Raw genomic sequence first — 15,546 nt, forward strand, 5'->3', positions numbered from 1 at the left:
AGGTCGCATGATTATGTAGCTCGACTGGGCGATCGGGCTAAAATTAAGGCGCGATCGCAATCGATTCGCGGACTCTCTGGGCCCTCTACTTTGGGCCTGGTAAACAACAACACCGGCAAATCAGTTTCTTTAATGTTTGTATCTGGGTGACTGATGGTACATTTTCTGGGGGTAAGAGGGTCCCTCATGGTGTGACACGAGGTGGTGACTGGCTAATGAAATGGTGACCTGATGGAGTTCAAGCACACCTGCCACAAAACGACTGAAGGACTCTGATCAGAATCGGTAACCTGACAGAGTTGACCCTCAACCTGTGGCAAAACAGCTGAAGTAACAATCTGTAATGAGGTGGAACTGTTAACTGTGTCAAAACAGCTGAAGTAGGACACTGTGATGAGGTAGCACTGTTACCTGTAACAAAACAGCTGAAGTGAGACCAAGTTACTTGTAACAAAACAGCTGAAGTAGGACTCTGTGATGAGGTGGAACTGTTACCTGTGACAAAACAGCTGTCAGAGCTGAACTTTACCTGTGACAAAACAGCTGACAGAGCTGAACTTTACCTGTGACAAAACAGCTGACAGAGCTGAACTTTACCTGTGACAAAACAGCTGAAGTAGGACTCCGTGATGAGGTGGCACTGACGCCGGAAGTCGCCCACACCCTCCATCAGACTGTCCACAGACTTGCGGTCCAGGGACGACCTCCAGCCCTGACGCGGGAACTCTACCTCCTCCTTCTCCTCCACCACGCTTGCCTCCTTGTCGAAGGATGCCAGGCGGCCGCGGGTCACAGGAGAGGTCTGGTGTTCATCCCCCTCCATGGTGAAGGTCATGTCCTCGTGGATGTCGGGAGGAAGGGAGAAGGTCCAGCGGTTGATGAGCGACTCCGTGATGCTGTGGTAGTGGCAGTCGTACACGTAGATGGGGATCACCATGGGCCCTTTGGCAGGCGGGACGGCCGCTGAGCAGCTTGTGTTCACCTGAGACAAGCACTTAAAAGTCTTAAAAGTTAAACGAGTTATGGATGACTACTCTCGTGCAGTCATGGTGCTTCAAGAGACTGTGAAACACAGCCGCGTTACCTACAGGAATATTTCTCCAACATAGAAAGAACAAATTTTTTAAAAATTTTAAGAGGAAAATTTGACATTCCTGGAACTCTGACTCCAGCACAGAGAGACATTAACAGCTGCTGAAAAAAGGCATTTGGAATCCAAATTGGGTTCTATCCTGGTATTTAAGCTCAACAGAAATAGAGTTTACTCAGACATGCAAAGCATTTGAATCCAAATCAGGGTCTATCCTGGTATTTCAGCTCAACATAAATAGAAATTACTCGGACATGCAAAGCATTTGCAATTGAAATCAGGGTCTATCCTGGTATTCAAGCTCAACAGAAATAAAGGGTACTTAGTTGTGCATGTTTTCCTCTCCCACTAACCCCACTCCACATCTTCTGTCAAGAAATATAGATAATGAAATATTAACGCTGCAAAAGGCACACAAACACACGTACACACACACACACACACACACACACTCACAAACACACACACACACACAAACACACACAGACACAGAAACACACACACATACACACGTACACATACACACACGCACACACTTTCACTTACTCGTATGCGTACACAGTAATTCCCCCCCCCCCTTCCCCCACTCGATTTTTTTCCTTCCCTCGTCTAATATCATTTACAGTGAAAAGACGTTAAACTAAAGAACAAACACATATAAACGCACGCTTATATACACAAACACACACGCACACTCACACTCAACATGTACACGTACCAACACCCACACCCCCACCCACAAACAACCCACACCCCCACCCACAAACACACCCACCCACAAACACACCCACCCACAAACAACCCACACCCCCACCCACAAACACACCCACCCACAAACAACCCACACCCCCACCCACAAACACCACCCCCCACACACACAACCTTACCCACTCCTTCACATCGTCCTCACGACTCTGGGCCACCGAGCGCTCAGGGGACTGGCAGGGCGAGGGTTCGGTCACCGTGATGATGGTGGAGGACACGTTCCCAAACCCTGACAGGGCCCCCGACCCCCTCCTGCCCCCTGCCGAGGTGTGCCCCGTGTGGCAGGAATCCGTGTCCTCGAACGTGGGACAGGTGGCCGCCGGGGTGGTGGCAGCCGTTGCTGTGTGGTCCGCTTCGCCCACGGCTTCCGCTGCTGCTGCGTCGGTCGGCATGGCTCTGGCACCTACCCCTCCTCCCTCCCCTTCTCCATTCTGAAAAACATCATGTATCATGTAATTAGAAAAGCTAGAAAAATTGTAGACTGTATATACTAATAAATGTGTAAGTGTGCATGTGTGCGTGTGAGTGTGCGCGCACAAGTTCTTATATTGATATGAACATGTATATGTCCAAAATCCTACTGTATCTAGGTTTGTCTATGATTTTCAGTTTATGTTTGTACCTTTCTATGTACTGTTCCCCCCAATATTTCTTGTGACCCCAGTACACTTGGTAATGAAGACATATTGTATTCTATTCTAAATAATATAGCACCTTTCCATGTCAAGCATCCTCAATCATGCTGTACGATGTACTAGTAAGAACCAATGACTAAAACACGCATTCAAACAATAGAACAAAAACCAGCCAAACACTCAAGCACTAATTCACACACACACACACACACAAAATCATCACAGACCACACAACACTCACCATACACATCACACATCACATTGCCCAAGCAAAGTACATGTCATATCACAGTACTTAAATCCAATATCAGTATTTTATCACAATACTTAAAAACAGCATATCATGATGCTAGAAATAACTCCCAATACCACACAACTTTTAAACCATATCAGGAATGCTTAAAACCCACTCCTTGTGGGAGAGGTGGGTCATCACTGAGTCTGTACACGTCACCAAGACTGCTTCAGTTTCAGTTTGAAGTCGGTGTCAAAGCATGTGGACTGATCCATTCATGTTCATGAAGTGAAAGCGAAGCTCAAGTCAGTGACAAGATGGCGGAGGAAGCTGTGCTGGTTCTCTTCAACTCGGACACTGAAGACGAAGATTTCAGTGGATTCAGTGAGCAGGATAACGTTGAATAAATGTGACTATCCCTAAATTATGGATATTATTTTTGTTGTGTTTATCTATTATTTTTTTTGTGGCACTAGCAGTATTTTCGCTTGCTTTTCTTTGTGTTGTTCCTGCTTGTGTTTATTTCATAACCTACAGTATTGACAGCTTTTCTGTAGTATCAGTATGTGTTCCGGTACCGGAAATAAGTGCGTCTTATAAGCCAGTGCGGCTTAAGTATGTATAAAGTTCATTTTTTTCCAAAATTTAGTGGGTGCGGCTTATATACCAGTGCGCTCAATAGACCGAACTTTACGGTATGCTAAATGACACCTACCATATATGTATATTTTTTTAATTTAGAAGGAGGAGCAGATACCTGCCTGGCCTTCGCATAAACTCAATACACCATTGAGGCCTTGGGAAAGGTCTGTGTGAAGGGTTAAACAACTGATGGGCCCAAGAACACTAAACACAAACAAATTAAACCACTGTCTGAAATCTGAATAAAGTCTGAATGAAGTGAAATACTTTGTTCTTCCATTGACGAGATCTCCTCACCTTCTTCTACGCTACATTTTTCTTATTTCATGAGGACATAACGAGTCTGAAATCTGAATAAAGTCTGAAGTGAAACACTTTTTACTTTGATCTTCTCACCTTCTTTACATTTTTCTTATTTCATGAGGACATAATGAAGTCCGATTAAAGTCTGAAATGAAACTCTTTTTTGTTCTTTTATCTCACCTTCATTATATTTTTATCTTTTTTAATGATGGCATAATACAGTCTGAAGTCAGTACAAAGTCTGAAAAGAAGCACTTTGATCTCCTCGCCTTCTTTCAGTTTTCTTATCCTATGAGGACATAATAAAGTCTGAAGTCTGAATAAAGTCTGAAGTGAAACACTTTGTTGTTTCTTTGTATTACTCTTTTTTGTCGAAACAGATTTCTCTGAGTGAAATTCAGGCTACTCTCCCCAGGGAGAGCAGGACGCTACAATGACAGCACCACCCTTTTTTTTTTTTCTTAATTTATTTCTGCCTGCAATTTTTTGTTTTCCTATCAAAGTGGATTTTTCTACAGATTTTTGCCAGGGAAAACCCTTTTGTTGCTGTGGGTTTTTTTTTACCTGCGCTAAATGCATGCTGTACATGGAACTCGGTTTATCGTCTCATCCGAATGACTAGCATCCAGACCACCACTCAAGGTCTAGTGGAGGGGGCGAGAAAATATTGGCCACTGCCAACTGTTCTCCTTACCTTCTTCTCCTCCCCCGACATGTCCCTCTCCCTCCCCCCCTCCTCCGTGTCCTCGTTCAGCAGGAGCAGGTCGTCGTAGCTGGCCGGGATGAAGGTGAGGAGGATGTGGGCGCTGCTCACCGCCTTCATGTAGCACTTCCACATGGGCAGTCCGTGCAGGGAGTCCTTTCCTGAGAACCTGGACATCCATCATCCTTCTCTCTCTTTTTCCCTGTTTTTGGGGTGTGTGGGTTTTTGTTTTTTGTTTAACGTACTGTTCAGTCTCTCATTCCTTTGGTTTTGTTTTTAACATACTTTTCCGTCTATCTTTCCTTTTTGGGGGGGTTGGGTGGGGGGATATGTTAGTGTGTAATAATGATAAACATCACAGACCAAACATTATTGACCAGGGGGAATATGCTGGTGTAGAATAATGATAAACATCACTGAACAAACATTATTGACCACTGGGGTATATGTTAGTGTAGAATAATGTGGGGTATATATGTTAGTGTAAAATAATGATAAACATTACTGACCAAACATTACTGACCAGGTGGTATATGTTAGTATAGAATAATAATATAATGATAAATATCATTGACCAAACATTACTGACCAATCGCAAGTTGACGTCTGTTAAGTCCGGAGGGACTTCTCATGTTCACGATAGTAAGGACTGCTGGGAAATAGTTGTCTTGGAGACAGAGCAATCATTGGTAACAGTCGAGCGAAGATCATCTCCAGCTGATGTTAAACTTGTCGTGAAAATAACCCAACAGTTAGTGTCTGTTCTTAACCCCCTGTGTATAGGGCCTTGATGAAAAGAGACCAGAGTGGCGTGAATTCTAAGTGCAGCTGCTGATTTTCGTATGTTGATTTTGCTGGACAGTTTCAGTTTCAGTTTCAGTAGCTCAAGGAGGCATCACTGCGTTCGGACAAATCCATATACGCTACACCACATCTGCCAAGCAGATGCCTGACCAGCAGCGTAACCCAACGCGCTTAGTCAGGCCTTGAAAAATACTAGTAAATCTAGTAATTACATGTCTCAACCCTCCCTTTCCAACAACAACAAAAAAAAATCCTTTGAAGACATGCCCCCCCCACCCCCTCATACCCCACCCACCAAACCCTACTCCCACCCTCCTATCCCCAAACACTATGTGGCGACCAATCCAGACCTTCCGTTCCCGGTGCCGCTTGACGTGTTGGCAGAGAACAATGGATCCGGAGTTCTGTTGGAATTGCTGGTGGTGCCCGGCGTGGGGGCAGTGCCAGAGCTGTTGGGAGTGTTGGGAGTTCCGGGCGTGTGGCTGGTGGTGGTGGTGGTGGCGGCACCAGTAGCAGGCGTGGAGGCGGTTCGGTCAGGCGTTGCGGTTGCACGCCCTTTGTCTGCACTCTCTGGCATGGGTGCTCCGTCAGTTTTCTGCAAGGACAAAGAAGAACGTTTTATTGTTGGTTTTTGTTCTGTTTTGTTTTTTATTGAAAAAAGAAGAAAAACACAAAACAATGAACTGTAAACTCATAAATTAAGGGGTGGGGGAAATGATCAACAATGTTTATTTGCTTAACTCTGGGTGTACCATTAGTGCAGCTGCACTGCAGATTCTGTGGACAAACCAAACCAAACAACAGCTGAGTGCATGGCTGAAGTCATACCTCATACACAAAATGGTCATAATGTCTTCAAAAACATGTTCAATCCCTTTGAAAACAACAGTGAAAAATGTAGAGGCTAAAGCCAACACGCTAAATTCCAAAAAGCTAAAATCACACCGAATGAGAATACAACTGATTGAGAAAGCTAAACTGATTTGAGCCCACAGAAATATGCATACTCGGTCCAAGAGAAACAAATTTGAGCCCAGTGAAATATGCATACTCGGTCCAAGAGAAACAAACAGGTGTTATGGATAAATCAGTACTCTGAACGACGTGCTAATGAACAGGACAGGAAGCAAACAAAACCAATCAACCAAATGCATCACTAAATAACTACCTCTGATGCCACTCTCTTCTCCACTATCTTTCGCAGCTGTAATGAAGTATATAAATAAATAAATAAATAATAATTTTTTTTTAAATAAAAAATAATATATATATATATATTTATATATATATATTTTTTTTTTTTTTTTTTTTTTTTTTTTTTTTTTTTTGTACGCTTATAGTTGACTTCATCAAGTTTTTGCACCTTATACATATTAATATTAGTAGTAGTAGTTCTTTTTTATGTATTTATCTTTTTTTTTTTCTTTTTTTTTTCTCAAGGCCTGACTAAGCGTGTTGGGTTACGCTGCTGGCCAGGCATCTGCTTGGCAGATGTGGTGTCTGAACGCAGTGACGCCCCCTTGAGCTACTGAAAACTGAAAAACTGAAACTGTAATGAAAGTCAAGATGTCTTCATGTGCAAAAAAAACAAAACAAACAACAACAACAACAAAAACTGACACTATATGAACCCAGTATGCCTTGGACAGAGTAGCATTACAGCAGAATAATAAGCATTACTAACCAAGCATTGCATTTGACAGTCAGCATACAACACCAAATGTCCCATGTTAATTCAATGCAATCTGTTCACCTTCATTTACAAATTATAAAGTGCAGATAAAACCCGGAGAAAAGATGGAGGCACACAAAAGAAAGACAAAAAGACACACACACACACACACACACACACACAGAGAAAAAGAGACAGAACAGACAGACAGACAGACTGGCAGGTATGCTGTATCACCTGAGACATTCTCCTGAGGAGAAAAGATGGAGACAGACAAAGAAAGACAGAGACAAAAACAACACACACACACACACAGAAAAAGAGACAGAACAGACAGACAGACCTGCAGGTATGAGACAGAACAGACAGACAGACCTGCAGGTATGCTGTATCACCTGAGACATTCTCCTGAGGAGAAAAGATGGAGACAGACAAAGAAAGACAGAGACAAAACGACACACACACAAACAGAAAAAGAGACAGAACAGACAGACAGACCTGCAGGTATGCTGTATCACCTGAGACATTCTCCTGAGGAGAAAAGATGGAGACAGACAAAGAAAGACAGAGACAAAACGACACACAGACAAACAGAAAAAGAGACAGAACAGACAGACAGACCTGCAGGCATGAGACAGAACAGACAGACAGACCTGCAGGCATGAGACAGAACAGACAGACAGACCTGCAGGCATGAGACAGAACAGACAGACAGACCTGCAGGTATGCTGTATCACCTGAGACATTCTCCTGAGGAGAAAAGATGGAGACAGACAAAGAAAGACAGAGACAAAACGACACACACACAAACAGAAAAAGAGACAGAACAGACAGACAGACCTGCAGGTATGCTGTATCACCTGAGACATTCTCCTGAGGAGAAAAGATGGAGACAGACAAAGAAAGACAGAGACAAAACGACACACACACACAGACAGAAAAAACAAAGACAGACAGACCAGCAGACATGCCATATCACCTGAGACACTGTCTCCGGGAAGCCTGCTGCAGGCCCGGCCTTGCAGTGGAAAGGGAAGGGGTGCTGGTTCAAGTCCCGGTCCCTCTTCCTCAGCTGCTCCATGTACTTGGCCGCTTCCTCCGCGCTCAGGATGTACTCCTTGTCGTGGATGCCCTTCAGGCGCTCAAAGAGCAGGGTGAAGAGCAGCTCGTTGGAACCCTTGGGGTCCACGCCGGCCTCCTGTTCCGAGGACTTGCCTGGGTGTTGAAAAGGATGAGGAACACCACCACCGATCATCATTGAAACTGTGAAACTGCGTGTTTGGTGCATATCTGTTGTGCATGTGTGGGTGTATGTGTGAATGTGTGTCTTCATGTTTTACATTTATTTGCTTTTATTTATCATCATTGTTGTCTTATTTATTTATTTATTTATCTATTATTATTATTATTATTTTATCATTATTTTCATTACTACTACCTTTTTTATATCATAATTATTATTTATTTATTTATTTATTTAAGCTTATCTATAATTTATTCACCTTTTTCTTTTTTTTTTTCTCAAGGCCTGACTACGCGCGCTGGGTTACGCTGCTGGTCAGGCATCTGCTTGGCAGATGTGGTGTAGCGTATATGGATTTGTCCGAACGCAGTGACGCCTCCTTGAGCTACTGAAACTGAAACAATCATCATTAACATGTGCCGAGTGAAGAGCGGGTGTCCAGCACATCATCAATTAAGAGCTTAGATCTTAACTCTTTCTACTCCAGGTATGAGTTATCTCGGACCATCATTACTTCCCCTGTGGACCCGGTATGAGTCTTCTTGTACCGACACACTATTCTAATTCTGTTTATTTTTGCTTGGTACAAATGGCATTCTAAACTGAACCATTCACAGATTCCGGGAGCATGAAAACGAAGTTTTGTTCAAATCAACAGTTTTCCATCCCCCCCCCCCCCCCCCCCCAACACACACACACACATCCACACCCTCACATAACCCCCCACACACACACACATCCAACACACACATACACCACATACATATCCACACCCTCACACAACCCTCCCCCTCCCCCACATCCAACCCCCAACACACACACCTCTCTCTCACACACACACACACACACACACACACACACCCTCACATAAAAACACTTATGGTGAATAGACGTTAAACTGAAGAAAACCCTCACATAACCCACACACACACACCACACACACACATCCAACACACACATACACCACATACACGTCCACACCCTCACACAACCCTCCCCCACACCCACCCCCACACACCTCACACACACACACACGCACACACGCACACCTCACACACACACACACACACACACCACCACCACCACCACCAGCACCACACACCTGTGCCAACAACAAAGGTAGAGAAGAGCAGCTCTGCCTGCTGGCTGCGGGGGAGGAGGGAGACCAGGTTCAGGTGAAAAGACACAAAGGTCATGGAGGTCTCTGCGCTCTTCTTTTCCTCCTCCTCCAGCTTGCCCGGGGCCGTGTGTCGACGACCGGGGGTGGACGGGGGGCTGCCCACAACACTCGCTGTGTTGAAATTCATCCTATCTCATTGTTCTGTGAGTGTGATGTAAGTTCTGTATAGTAGTCAATCATAGAAAACATATTATGCTAGTAATATGTATGTTATCACCACACGTGGAGTGATGGCCTAGTAAGAGGTGACGCGTCCACCTAGGAAGCGAGAGAATCCGAGCTTGCTGGTTCGAATCACGGCTCTGCCGCCGATATTTTCTCCCCCTCCACTAGACCTTGAGTGGTGGTCTGGATGCTAGTCATTCGGATGAGATGATAAACCGAGGTCCTGTGGGTAGCATGCACTTAGCGCATGTAAAAGACCCCACGGCAACAAAAGGGTTGTTCCTGGCAAAATTCTGTAGAAAATCCACTTTGATAGGAAAAACAAATAAAACTGCACGCAGGAAAAAATACAAAAGAAATGGGTGACGCTGTAGTCTAGTGAAGCGCTCTCCCTGTGGAGAGCCGCCCAAATTTCACACAGAGAAATCTGTTGTGATAAAAAGAAATACAAATAAAATACAAACACATTTCACCACATGTAATTTCTCTTGCTGGGATAATAAAGTTATTCTGATTCCAAATCTCAGATGATGTTAATGTAATTTTTATGTGACATCTTTAAACATTCAAACAAGTACATGTGTCTTAAGTTAATATTGCTAAATATCATTTATACATAAAGTGTTCATTGATGTGTTAATGTAAATTTGAATGTAGCTTTATTATTCTATGTGATTCTCTTGATTATTTAAAGATGCACATGCCTTTTAATTGCACATTTTATGTTTGAACTGTGAGCATAAGAAAAATGACCACATGTGAAGTTCTCTCTGAACTGCCACTCTTCACCATTAACACTTTGTACTCCATCAGTGCAGCCGCACTGCAGTTTACTGTTTCCTCCTTGAAAACATAGGCAAACAGCATTAAGGCTGAAGCCAACAAGATAAAAGCACTGAGTGAGAATACAACTGTTTGAGAAAGCAAAACTGAACAAGCCCAGTGAAGTGTCAGTATAATGTATTTGTACTCCATCTAAGGGAAGCAACTGGGTGTTACAGATAAATCAGTTACTCAGGGTACAGAAGTGCAAAACAAACATGTACATTTATCCCTTCCCATTTGTCCATCAGCACACTCACCGACCAGGATTTTCACTCCCCCTACTACCCTCCACAAGATCGTGAGTGGTGGTCAGGGTGATGGTCTCTCAGATGAGACAATAAACTGCACTTAGCGCATGTAAAAGAACCCACAACAACAAAAGAACTGTCCCTGGCAAAATTCTATAGAAAAATTCAAACTGATAGAAAAACAAATGCAGCAGCAGGCAGGAAAAAAGGCACTGCACTGTAATGATGCGATCTACCCTGGAAGAGCAGCCCAAAACCACACAGAGAAAGCTGCTGCGACAAAAAAGTACCAGCAGCGAAACATAAATGGTGTATGCGCATTATTTCAATGATTTATGTCTTGTTTGTGGGCTCTGTGTGTGTGTGTCTGTGTGTGTGTCTGTTTGTGTCTGCGTGTCTGCATGCATGTGTGTAAGAATGAGTGTGTGTGTGTGTGCGTGCATGAGTGAATGTGTGTGTGTGTGTGTGTGTGTGTGTGTGTGTGTGTGTGTGTGTGTGTGTGTGTGTGTGTGTGTATGTGTGTGTGTGTGAGTGAGTGTAGGCACGCACGCGTGTGAGTGAGTGAGAGAGAGAGAGAGGGAGTGTGTGTGTCTGCACTTCTCTTGTAAGTCTGTGTGTTTCTGTCAGCATTTCTGTGCACATACATGCATAAAGTGTCTGCCTGTGCTTTCAATCCTGTTCACTCACTACCTCATCCATAACACTGAGACGTCAGGACACGTGTAAAACAACGCTGGAGGACTAACTCACCTGGAGTTGCGTGACTGGGTGAGGTCGGTGCCCAGGGTGGGGGTCTTGGCGGCATGCTGGCACAGGTAAAGCAGGTGGTTGAAGGTGGTCAGGCTGGAGATGCACTCAAAGTCCACTTCAAAGAACTGCAAACCACACACACAACACATGCATACATCACAGGTCAGGTCAGCAACCACAGATATGTCTCATCTCTCTACACACCCTTCCAATATTATGTTTTTCTTTCTCCGATCACTGACACTCACCCTCTCCATTTAACATTTTGTTCTCTCTTTTCCACATTCTGTTTTCTCACTCTCGCTCTCTCTTTCTTTCTCAGTCCCCTGTGAGTGAACATTTACAAGGTAGTTTACAGCACATGTGGAGCGATGGCCTAGAAGTAAAGCGTCTGCCTAGGAAGCGAGAGAATCTGAGCACGCTGGTTTGAATCACGGCTCAGCCGCCAATATTTTCTCCCCCTCCACTAGACCTTGAGTGGTGGTGCGGACGCTAGTCATTCGGATGAGAGATAAACCGATGTCACGTGTTCAGCATGCACTTAGCGCACGTAAAAAAGAACTAACGGCAACAAAAGGGTTGTTCCTGGCAAAATTCTGTAGAAAAATCCACTTCGATATGAAAAACAAATAAAACTGCATGCAGGAAAAAAAATTTTTTTTAAAAAGGGTGGCGCTGTAGAGTAGCAACATGCTCTCCTTGGGGAGAGCAGCCCAAATTTCACACAGAGAAATCTGTTGCGATGAAAAGAAATAAAAAATACAAGTATGCACAATAATACATAGTGTAAAAAATAAAATAAAAAAGTGTATTCAATGGCAAGAAAGAAACAAGTACACAAAGAAGGAAAAAGAAAGAAATAGTAACTCTGCAAGCTTACAATCCATTGAAAAAAACCAAAGTAAGCAGGAAAGAAAGAATGAAAGTGAGACAGAAAGAAGGGGTGGGGGTGAAAAAAAACCCAAAAATATGGCATGCTTTCTGCAATTCTTTTCTCTTTTTCTTTTTTTTAAAGGTTTTCTTTTTCAGTTTATTTATACTGCTGCCTGTATTTACTATAAAATAAATAAATAAATTAAATAAAAAACCCAACAGATTTTTAAACAAGTGCTTTTGATAAAATCTGGTGTCCAAGGCAAGCAGCATTCAGAAAATGGAAACAGTATATTCCATCAGATTGCAAGGAGAGGGTTTCACCGTATTTCATCACAACGAGGAAAAAGTCACCTGGTGGTAATGCACCAAACTAGGAAGCAAGTGTCCACAGGTTCAAGTCCCACATACAGACTCCCCCATACCTCCACTAAACCTTGAATTGTGGTCTGGGTTCTAGTCATTCAAACGAGATGATAAATCGAGGTCCTGTTTGCAGCACACATACAAGAGTCCAAAAGAACAAATAGGTTGTTCTGGCAAATTTCCGTAGAATACTCTACTTCAATAGTAAAACAAAGACACTTGCTGACAGAAAAAGAAAAAAAAAAGAAGGAAAAATAAAAAGGTGGTGTTGCATTGTGGCAACTAGCTTTCCCCAAGGGAGAGCAACCTGAATTTAACAGAGAAATCTGTTGTGGCAAAGTAATACAATCAAATACAATACATTACAATGTAAAAAATAAAAATAAAAAAATTTAAAAAATGATTAGAACCAAGGACGAAAAGAAGTGAAAACTGTATCATTAAGTGTGCACTACAAGTAAATATTCAACATGTGTGTGGGAGGGTGGGGTTGGGAATAGCAGTGGGAGCAGGAGGGGGGTGTCTGTGTATCATGTGCCAGTGTGTATGTCTGTTCATGAAATTGATGTCTTCCTAACTTCTGGACTCAAAACTTAATGAGGTTTGGGGGAGAAAAACAGAGTGAACGTCTTCTGAATCTGAAAACAATAAACAATTCTGACTTTCACTTCAGGTCTTGTTTGGACAGCAGAAGAAATAGTTACAATGTCATAACTCGTCATAATGTACTTGTGTGGGTTTTTTTTTTTATATATATATATATATAAAGCCAGTGCCATTCTCCTGACTTGTGATTAAGTATTTCTGTGTTTTTATAAGGCCAGTGTCATTCTCATGACTGGTCATAATGTATTTATGTGAGTTTATGAATCAAGTGTCATTCTCATGGCTGGTCATAATGTATTTGCATGTGTTTATGAGGCTACAGTGCCATTCTCCTGACTTGTGATTAAGTATTTCTGTGTTTTTATGAGGCCAGTGTCATTCTCATGACTGGTCATAATGTATTTATGTGAGTTTATGAATCAAGTGTCATTCTCATGGCTGGTCATAATTTATTTGCGTGTGTTTATGAGGCTACAGTGTCATTCTCATGACTGGTCATAATGTATTTGCTTGTGTTTATGAGGTGAGTCTCATGCTCATGACTGATGATAATGTCTTTGTGTGTTTTTATGAGGCCAAAGTGTCATTCTCACCTCGTGACTGACGATAATGTATTTGTGTGTTGAATGAGGCCAGTATCATACCCATGACTGATGATAATGTATTTGTGTGTGTTTATGAGGCCACAATGTCATTCTCATAACTGGTCATAATGTATTTGTATGTGTCTATGAGACCACAATGTCATTCTCATAACTGGTCATAATGTATTTGTATGTGTCTGTGAGACCACAATGTCATTCTCATAACTGGTCATAATGTATTTGTATGTGTCTATGAGACCACAATGTCATTCTCATAACTGGTCATAATGTATTTGTGTGTGTCTATGAGGCCACAACGTCATTCTCATAACTGGTCATAATGTATTTGTGTATGTCTATGAGGCCAGTGTCATCCTCATGTCTGTTGATAATGTATTTATGAGGTGTGTGTTTCAGGCCAAAGTGTAATTCTAAGACTATGGTTAGAAAGTGTGTGTATGTGTTTTTGAAGCTACAGTGTCGTCCTCATCCAGCTGGTGATTAAGTATTTGTGGGTATTCACGAGGCCACAGTGTCATTTCTAATGACTGGTGATTAAGTATTTGTGGGTATTCACAAGGCCAGTGTCATTTCTAATGACAGGTGATTAAGTATCTGTGGGTATTCACGAGGCCACAGTGTCATTTCTAATAACTGGTGATTAAGTATTTGTGGGTATTCACAAGGCCAGTGTCATTTCTAATAACTGGTGATTAAGTATCTGTGGGTATTCATGAGGCCAGTGTCATTTCTCAAGACTTGTTATAACATAACTGTATGTGTTTATGAGGCCACAATGTCATATATCATGACAAGATAGTGAAGTGTGCAACAATCGACTTGCATCAGTCACTCAGGTCTCATCTGACTGATGCAGGGCAAAGAGTTCTCAAACCTCAAGAAGAGCCTCTTGTGTGACGCTGTCCAAAGGGTGAAGGTCACAGCAAGAACAATAGATACTTTTACCAAATCTTTGACCTGGTTCTCTCCCTGTGTGTGTGTGTGTGTGCGCGCGCGCGCGTACACACATGCTGCAGTACATACCCATTTGTTGATATGAATGCATGTGTATACGGTCAAGGACCTCGACTCTGTGTGTGTGTGTGTGTGTGTGTGTGTGTGTGTGTGTGTGTGTGTGCAGTGCATGCAAGTGTGAGTGTGCACGAGTTTTTATATTGATATGCACTTGTATGTATCTTAATTTCTACTGTATCTGTGTTTGTGTATGATTTTCGATTTATGTTTGTACCTTGTTATGTACTATCCCCAACAATATTCCTCGTGACCCTGGTACACTTGGTAATATAGACATATTCTATTCTATTCTATTCTATTTAATCCTCAAACAATGTACCAAATGATTTGCCTCAATAACTAAGTCAGGTCTTGTTTCAAGGCTAAATAATTCTAGAGCATAAAGTACTGATTTGGAATCAACAAAGAACGTTATTTTCGAGAAAACTATTTGATGGCTTACTAAGTAGTTCAGAGCTTGTATAATAGCAATTAGCTCAGCTGTAAATATGGAAAGATGTTTTCCAGTAAAGTAAGATTTTTCAACTTTAAAGGCAGGAATACAGAAAGCCGCACCAGCATTTTTGTCATCAAGAACAGATCCATCTGTAAATATATGGAGATGATTCTGATATTTTTCTGCTATATGAATTATGGCAGTACTTGTCGTGATATTGAAGTTTTCTTCCCTTTTTGTTTCAGAATAACTGATATAAAAATCTGCTTTCAACATTTCCCAAAAGTAAGAGAGAGACACACAGAGAGACAGAGAGAGAGAGAGAGAGCATGTGTGTGTGTGTGTGTGTGCGTGCGTGCGTGTTAATGTATGGGTGTGGGTGTGTA

General features: G+C 42.4%; 1 protein-coding gene across 2 annotated transcripts in view; it reads right to left on the reverse strand.

Annotated features, from left to right (window-relative positions):
- LOC143295013 (KICSTOR complex protein SZT2-like) overlaps positions 1–15,546 on the reverse strand; it is a 157,514-nt gene that overhangs the window by 89,657 nt on the left and 52,311 nt on the right. For both annotated transcript variants that reach the window (XM_076606549.1, XM_076606548.1), the window contains exons 20-26: positions 11,261–11,385; positions 9,195–9,367; positions 7,829–8,064; positions 5,528–5,772; positions 4,365–4,542; positions 1,978–2,286; positions 598–982 (exon numbers count right to left, since the gene is read on the reverse strand). In XM_076606549.1, the coding sequence (XP_076462664.1) occupies positions 598–982; positions 1,978–2,286; positions 4,365–4,542; positions 5,528–5,772; positions 7,829–8,064; positions 9,195–9,367; positions 11,261–11,385 (1,651 nt within the window). The remainder of the gene's footprint in view (positions 1–597; positions 983–1,977; positions 2,287–4,364; positions 4,543–5,527; positions 5,773–7,828; positions 8,065–9,194; positions 9,368–11,260; positions 11,386–15,546) is intronic.

The sequence above is a fragment of the Babylonia areolata genome, chromosome 20, assembly GCF_041734735.1.
Source record: "Babylonia areolata isolate BAREFJ2019XMU chromosome 20, ASM4173473v1, whole genome shotgun sequence".
NCBI classification, from domain to species: domain Eukaryota; kingdom Metazoa; phylum Mollusca; class Gastropoda; order Neogastropoda; family Buccinidae; genus Babylonia; species Babylonia areolata.